Raw genomic sequence first — 8,139 nt, forward strand, 5'->3', positions numbered from 1 at the left:
TGTACCGACCAAGGTATGGATGGAGTTCGGGTGCAACTGGTCAAACCAGACATTGTAGTAGTTCAAGACCTCAAGAATGAAAGGATGGAGAAGAAACCAGAGACCTGCCTTCAAAGCCTCCTCAAAGACGGCGACCTTGTCCTTTTCATGCTCCCAAGGAAAAGCCCCAATTGGAAGGGAATAACCAAAGTGGTCAAGAATCTTGTACTGAGCCACGAGACCATAGATCTCATCGACAGTGAGTTTAAAAGGACCAAAGTGGTCCGACACTCTAGCCCTTAGTCATTGTCAGGAAGACAAAGCCCTTATATGGGAACCTTGTTGATCTTGGACCGAGGATCCCTCCTCGGCCTGGCTGAGTTGCACTCTCTCCTCAATGGACTCACCACTTGACACAATGGAAAAGAACAAGGAAAGAAAGCAAAGGAAGATGACTCACCTAAGGAACAAAAATGACCAACCTCACTGACCTAATTGAAGACACCGACGACATTGCGCTCTGGGACCTCAATACGCACGAGAGCTAAGAAGGAGGTGGAGGAAATGGGTCCCCAAGGGCCCTATTTATAATTGCCTAAGCCGAGCATGAATGATCCGGATCGAGCAGACCCAACGGTTCCTGAGTGTGCAATTGTTTGTATTCCGAGGCGAAAATAGTTGAGTGTGTTTTTTATGTCCTCAGAACTTATCTTCAAGTGACATCCATGTGTGCCCGAGATGTGACCTCGTCCCAAGGTCGAGCCAGTTAAGTCTATCAAGTTTGATCTATTGGTTGAACCACAGTTGAACCAAAGATTGGGCCAAATCCTTTTAGCTTGATGATACTCCCGCCCTGAGGTGACTATATCGGGGTCGGGAATGGGGGCAATTTGACCCATCCAATGATATGATGACATATGGAGAAACGGAATGATGTGGTGACACCTCAACGATCCCAGTCACCTTGGGCACCTTGGGTCACCCAGCTTGACTGAGGCCTGGGTAGTTTAGGTATAAGCACCGATCTACAAAGGTGCCACATAGCCTCCTTCTAGAAGCAAGACAATTGTACTTGATCTCCTAGGTATCATGGCATACATCAACAGATCTTATACTTTCCCCATCTTATTCGGACGGACTTGGATAGGCCTTCTCAGCTTACTCGAAGTTCATCTTCGGGTACGAAGCCAACTCTGGATCAGATGGGCCAATGATCTTATACATGCATCATGAACCTATGGTAGCTCGCCTATATAAAGGCCTTGCCTCTAGTCTTACAAGGTATGTGCGATTTAGCTCTCAAATTCCTTTACAATTAAGCTCTCAGCTCTCTCAAATCTCCAAATTGCTAATTTAAGCATCGAAGTGTCCACATTGGGTAAAGCACCCCAGACACTCTAACACCTTTGCTTTGCAACTCAACTAGGCGACATTACTAGCTTGACGTTCGAGTTGTCTTTTAATAAGGAACTATCGGATCACGCCACATCAAGGAACATCTCATCCTTTTACATAGTATTATTCACGGGGAGATGTTCCTATTACACGGAGATAGTATGCTGTATGTAGATATGGGCAGAGTTTTTATAGGCAGGAAACTCGAAATCCCTTTTCTTTTTTATCCACTCACATGCAATACACCCCAGGCCCATACCGACACGAATGAGTTCAGATCCGTGCCCCACAACGTCCCACAGTGCATCCCTGCCTTATATTGGGAACATCTCCTGATGATGACATCATCAAGTCTAGTACTATCATCGGGAGATGTCCCCAGTAGACGATGGGGATGCGCTGTGGGATATTGTGGGGCGCAGATGTTAACTCGGCACGAATACGGCAGTCGGCAGTCCAACATTCACTCACCGCAAGAAACACCACCTAATGAATTCGAATCATTGAGTTATAACTCCTTGGTAATTAAATACACGGCCTCGCTATCTAAAACTTACTCTTTTATGCCAAAAGCCATTCCAATTGGTCTAGGTGGTTGAACCATTCATCGATCTGTTTGATTCAATCATCTATTAGTAGATGTTTTATTTTATTTTATTTTATTTTTGGGTAATTTCAAACGATCTATGCATCAACATTGACTAGGATATTATTAGAGATCGAGTTCAAAGATTTATGGCCGAGGGAAAAAGGACTAGAGGGTGGGAGCCGGAGGACCATTTTAATTATGTAATAAGTAGGAGTTAGGAAAGTGGATGCAATTAATTCCAGAAAAAGAAGCTGGAATGAATGACGTTCAAAATTAACACCCCCGGTCCCAAATTCCAATTCCTCCGCTACAAGACCTTACCAACCAACCAGTTGGCATCTTGGAAAAGATTGAACTACAGATAATGTAGTTCAAGTGAGGTCAACCTTATGAAGCGAAAAAGTGGGATCAACCCTTGTCATGTGTCACAACGGTTCAGATCAGATGTAACGCCATCTACCCAAATTAAAACTTCATGGATCAATGAGAATCAGAATTGCAAGGCCCAGATCGAGACAAAACGGATCGACCAATAAGGAGGGATGCGATGCAGTTGGAAGGAACTATGATATTATAAATACGCCAAGGAGAAAGAATGATTGTCTTTGTCTATTCCCCGACAGAGAGAGAATGAACAATTAAGCACCTGCGCATGCTGATTAAAATCATGCCAAGGAGAAAGAAGGGATTCAAATTAGGCCACCGCTTTGTATACAAGGTCAGGAAGAACCAGCAACGGTAGCAGCACTCAAACAGTGAAATACAAAGATCGGAAGATATATCAGAGATGTGTAGCTCCGGTACATATGACGAGACTGCAGGAAAGGTCATCTCTTGTAAGGGTAAGATATTCAAATCCATCTAAATTTTTTCTTTCTTTGTACCATCATCTGTCTGATTAATGGAAGTTTGATCTCTGTTCGTGAAGCTGCCGTCGTATGGGGTCCAGGACAGCCATTCATCATCGAACCAATACAAGTCGATCCTCCTCAGAAAATGGAGATTCGAGTCAAGATACTCTACACATCAATCTGCCATACCGACCTCAACTATTGGAAAGGCGAGGTAAAGAGAGAGTCTGACTTAAAAAACAAAAGTTCAATTCTTCATTTTGATTTTCAACCTCTCCAAGTTAGCAATAATACTCTCTCTCTCTCTCTCTCTCTCTCTCTCTCTCTATCTATCTCTATCTCTCTCTAAACTCTTCTACCTTGTATTAATGAAGAACGAGAGCCAACAAGTTTTTCCTCGAATACTAGGCCATGAAGCTATCGGGTAAGATAGATTTATGTCAATGCTGTCCGTCTCTTTTCTCCATTCACCAACTCTATTGCAGAATTGTCGAGAGCGTGGGAGAAGGTGTCGTCGACATCAAGGAAGGTGATCACGTCGTGCCTATCTTCAATGGAGAGTGCGGCCACTGCGTGTACTGTAAGTCTGAAAAGACAAACCTCTGCGAGGGGTTCCGTGTAGCTCCTTTTAAAACGGTCATGGAGAACGACAGAAAGACGAGGTTCTCGACCAGAGATGGGCAACCCATCTACCATTTTCTCAACACATCTACTTTCAGTGAGTACACCGTCCTTGACTGGGCTTGTGTTGTGAAGATCGACCCAGAGGCTCCTCTCAAGCAGATGACCTTGCTCAGCTGTGGTGTCTCTACAGGTAAACCGGGAATTTCTTTTCTTTTCACTGGATTAGGTTGGTATGCGGTTTAATGACTGGTTGACTGCATCCAATAATGGTCGCAGATCGTAGATGTAGCTCTCCCTTCCCACCACCCAATTAAACACCAACACTGATCTGTCCATGTTTCATTGGCGGTTGTAAGGGAGACCAGATGTCTGAGCAAGCTGTATCTATTCATGGCTGCTACGTCTTGATGGGCCACTCACATGCCATCACAGCCTGTTTAATACATTAGGACGAGTCCGGATCTCCTGATAACATCCGGCCACACATTGGGAACATCACTTATCATTATAATTTTAATGTTGTAAATATTATCAAATATTAAAATGAAAATAAATGATCACCATAAAATATTCGGGTTTAAATCTTTACATCTTAAAAGTATTTTGTGGTTTATTTCAAGGTAAATTCGATTTCAAGACTGATTCATCGGGTTAGTTCAGCTAAGATAAACCCGTAGGCCCTGAAACTGGTCTGACTGGGGATTGATTCTAACAGTTTGAAACTAAACCCTACCCTGTAACAGATTAGATAAGGTCAGTTCAAGGCTGATTTGAAGTTGGATTTATTCAATTTGAAATAAAATGTACCCATTTGCTCAATCGTAGTTCAGATGATAAATTAATGGAAAAATACCAGCCAACCAATTATGTCCAACTCTTTTTTTTTTTTTTTTTCTGGCTGCACTGTCCAAAGACTTCCCCGTTAGTTGATGTACCGACTTTCAGATTAAATGTAATGCGAAATTTATCTCTCTCTTTTTCTTTAAGTCTTATCTCTAGTTTTGTTTTTGAAAATAAGTCTCTAATTTATAATTTGAATCTAAAATATATCCAGAATAAAAGTGATCAAATAGTTTTAAATAGTTTCACCTACTTGGGAGTTGGGAGTTGAAGTTGGCATTAAATCCTGCCTTTTGGGGGTTATGGCTTTGGGATGGATTACCCCTGTATTGTAGCCCCATGGATGATGGAACCAAAAGGAAATTAAAAAACTTAAAAAAAAAAAAGGTTTTACCTACTTGAAGGAGTCATTTGACTCAATCTTGAGATCAAATCCTGCCCTCACCGGGGTTGGGGGTAGTTAAGGGTTTGGGGGATGGCCTAACCCCTGTTGTGTAGCCCCATGGACCCACCACCACCACCCCACTGAAAGAAAACAAGAAAAGTTTCACTTACTCTATCCCAATCACATTTTTGGTCGGAGAAAAAGGCCGGCAAGTGAAAACCATCACCTAATTAAGCCCAGCCAAGCTGTTTGTCATAGAAAAGATCAAGCACTTCCTGGCCCGGCCCAAGTTTTGAAAATCTAATTAAGCCCAGCAATCCTGTAGGGTCGGAGATGTGATAAAAAGAGATGCATGGGACTCCGTAGATTTGTTGTGTTTTTTTATGGGACTGTACAAATGGGTAGCGGGGGCGGGTAGCCTATCACCAAATCCATAAACCTCTCAAACTCTATTGCAGGGGTCAGGGGAGTTCACATCTCCGCAGGAACCACCCCACACCGTCTTATAGTACATCCCCACCATGTATTGGAAACACCTCCCGATGATGACATCATTAAGATTCGTACTATCATCGGGATACACGGTTGCGAAGATGTGCTGTGGGGCGGCTCGTTGTGAGGCGGAGACTTTCCCAATCAATTAGTTGGCACCCTGAGTCTTGAATCTGAGTTGAGTTTTGAATCTCCCTCTGTAACGTCTTTTTTTTTTTTTTTTACTTTTCTCCTGTAGAAACAAAAAAAATACAAAGTATTAGATGCACTATCTATTCTTGATTTAAGAAATTAAGAAGAAATTACTGGTTTTTCTGACTGAAGGAATTGGGGCTGCATGGAACACCGCAAACGTGCAAGCTGGGTCGACTGTAGCCATATTTGGTTTGGGCGCTGTAGGTTTGGCCGTAAGTCCAAAATCCGACACTAGTACTATTATATGTTATTTCTTTAGGCTTAATTTGGTACGAATATAAATACAAATATATATGATACAAATACATATAAAATAATACAAAATAAAGTTTTGCACTTTATATATTTGTATTTATACTTATTTTCAAACTGAGCATTAGGTTCCAAAATGTAGGCGCAGGCCAAGCCTTTTTTACCAAAACAAAATCTGTCGTCCCTGGCTTGGCACAGGTTGCTGAAGGAGCAAGGAGTAGACGAGCTTCACGCATAATTGGAGTGGATATCAGCCCTGACAAATTCGTCAAAGGTATTATTACTATTTGTTATTTGGAAGTAGCTCTAGTGTCTAATATTAGGAGTGATCATGGGCCGGGCTTTGCACTTATGACAAGAGTTATACTTTAGGCCTGGGCCTGAAACATAAATCCTAGTTCAGGTCTATATGGGCTCAGGCCAGACTAGGCCTGATTCTGGGCCAATGTCACTCATATATAAAATATTATAGATAAATATTATATAGCTATAATATTTTATATTAAATGACATAATATACATATAAACTTATTTTATACATTATATAATATAAAATATTACCTATAATATAAATTATACATGTTATGTTATAAAGTTTATATATAAAATATATAATATAATGTAAAATATAAAATATTACCTATAATTATACATATATGTATATATTATACACAAAATGTATAAATTTAAATATATGCGGGCCGAATTGGGCGCAAGCCAAGATTAAAGTATTAAATCCAAGCCTGGCACTAAAATTTACAAATCTGATGTGGGCCCAGGCCCAAGCCAAGCCTGAACTCAAAATATAAACCCAAGCCCAGACTTATGCAGGCCGGGCTGGGCTGGGCTACGCTGAAATGATCACCCCTATCTAATATCAATATCAAGTACTCTTATATAACCCTGGGCTTATGGCTTCTCTTTTGTTATTGCAAATCAACTCTCTTGTATTGATCAATATGACATTGATATATAGGTCAAGCTAAGGGAGTAACAGATTTTATTAATCCAAAGGACCTCGATAAATCTGTTCATGAGGTAAGTAATTAAGGGTGTGGTTAAATATATATATGTAAGCCTAGCGGCTATATTCAACAACTTAACCAAAATGCCGACCATTAATTTTGTCATACATAGAAAATAATGGAAATGACGGGAAAAGGAGTTGACTACAGCTTTGAGTGCGCAGGGAACGTGGATGTTCTCCGTGAGGCTTTCTTGTCCACCCATGATGTATGTATAAGTAGAGATACTCATTCAAAGTAGTACCGTTAGGTTGTTTGTAATATAATTAATGTAGATGATCAGATGATGGATGCATGGAAATTAAGTGGTGTTACGTACAGGGCTGGGGTTTGACGGTGATATTGGGAATTCATGCAACGCCACGGATGCTGCCCCTCCATCCAATGGATTTCTTTGAGGGCAGGAAAATTGTTGCGTCGGTTTTCGGAGACTTCAAAGGGAAGACCCAATTGCCTCAATTTGCCAGGGACTGCATGCGTGGAGTTAGTAACCCTATCGATCTCCTCCCTCCTCCCTCTTTAACAAATCAATTAAGTATCTTCTGACTTTTCTTCTTCTATTTTTGTTTTTTCATTTTCATCAGGTGGTGAATTTGGATGGATTTATAACTCACGAGCTTCCCTTCGACCAGATCAACGAAGCCATTCAGCTGCTTGTGGATGGCAAGTCGTTGAGATGCCTCCTGAATTTATAGTATCCATGTCTTATTCATTATTTATATTTAGTATTTAGACTGTACTGTATATCAGTATATACGAGGAAAGGAAAGAAGAAGTATGGGATTGGGGATAGTGGTGGGACCCATTCAGTCCATGTTAACAAAATAAAGCCAAGGCCCAAGGGTGTGTCTGGCCATGTTTCCCCTTGAGCCGACTCATCAAGCAGTGACAGTGGACGATGGCAACAGAAAGATACACCACGTACCCACCTTTCACTGAGTGAGAGATCCATTGTACACTCCAAATTCCAAGCTGCTTTCTACGATACAATAATAATAATAATAATGTCATTTCTTTTTATTTTAATGTAATATGATTTTTCTAAGGCATTTCTCTTTTCTTCTCTTCTCTCGATGAGAATTGGTGTAAGTCAAGATAATCTTGTTGACTGGAATCAGCCTCAGGGCTTTTAAAACAGACTAAAAATTAGGCATATGCTAGAATGCAGAAACAAAAAAAATTGTTTGAATTTTAAAACAGCCAAGTGCTTTATGTCAAAAAGCTGAATAAATCAGAGCCCGCTCGAGAGGACTTCAGTTTTGAATTTTTTATTGAGCTGCTTTATATATATATATATATAGGGCGTGTTTGATTTTGTGGGTGTTTATTAAAAAGACGCTGCCATATATACGTTGGCATTTATTGTAAATGAAGAAAAATGAAACAATTGTTTGGTTTCAACGTTTATCAAATAAATTGTAGAAAATTGAAACGCTTTGATTTTTGTGCATGGGGCATTTGGGGAAACGTCAATTCTTGTTTCCCCCAACACCCCATCGTTTCTTGAAACTA

The 8,139-nt window shown here is 40.6% G+C and overlaps 1 protein-coding gene across 2 annotated transcripts; it reads left to right on the plus strand.

Moving 5' to 3' along the window:
* Positions 1-2,485: 2,485 nt before the first annotated feature.
* LOC148881123 (alcohol dehydrogenase-like 3) lies at positions 2,486-7,701 on the plus strand. Of its 2 annotated transcripts, XM_088963394.1 has the most exons (10): positions 2,486-2,805; positions 2,892-3,028; positions 3,189-3,238; positions 3,300-3,628; positions 5,480-5,562; positions 5,801-5,876; positions 6,579-6,640; positions 6,740-6,835; positions 6,949-7,110; positions 7,212-7,701. In XM_088963394.1, exons 1-10 carry the CDS (start codon positions 2,751-2,753, stop codon positions 7,320-7,322), a joined length of 1,161 nt encoding a protein of 386 aa, XP_088819520.1. In that variant the 5' UTR covers positions 2,486-2,750; the 3' UTR covers positions 7,323-7,701. The 2 variants fall into 2 exon arrangements, with proteins under 2 accessions (XP_088819520.1, XP_088819521.1); XM_088963395.1 differs by lacking the exon at positions 3,189-3,238 and having other exon boundaries at positions 2,565-2,805.
* Positions 7,702-8,139: the final 438 nt, after the last annotated feature.

This window comes from Nelumbo lutea, chromosome 1 (assembly GCF_056320005.1).
Source record: "Nelumbo lutea isolate HS-2025 chromosome 1, American lotus-T2T, whole genome shotgun sequence".
NCBI classification, from domain to species: domain Eukaryota; kingdom Viridiplantae; phylum Streptophyta; class Magnoliopsida; order Proteales; family Nelumbonaceae; genus Nelumbo; species Nelumbo lutea.

What these genes read in the sequence shown, in the direction of transcription:
- LOC148881123 (XM_088963394.1), top strand. Translation starts at nt 2,751, where the DNA reads ATGTGTAGCTCCGGTACATATGACGAGACTGCAGGAAAGGTCATCTCT. An exon ending in CAGCTGTGGTGTCTCTACAG is followed by an intron (nt 3,629 to 5,479) that starts GTAAACCGGGAA and finishes TTCTGACTGAAG; the next exon opens with GAATTGGGGCTGCATGGAAC. An exon ending in CTTTCTTGTCCACCCATGAT is followed by an intron (nt 6,836 to 6,948) that starts GTATGTATAAGT and finishes TGTTACGTACAG; the next exon opens with GGCTGGGGTTTGACGGTGAT.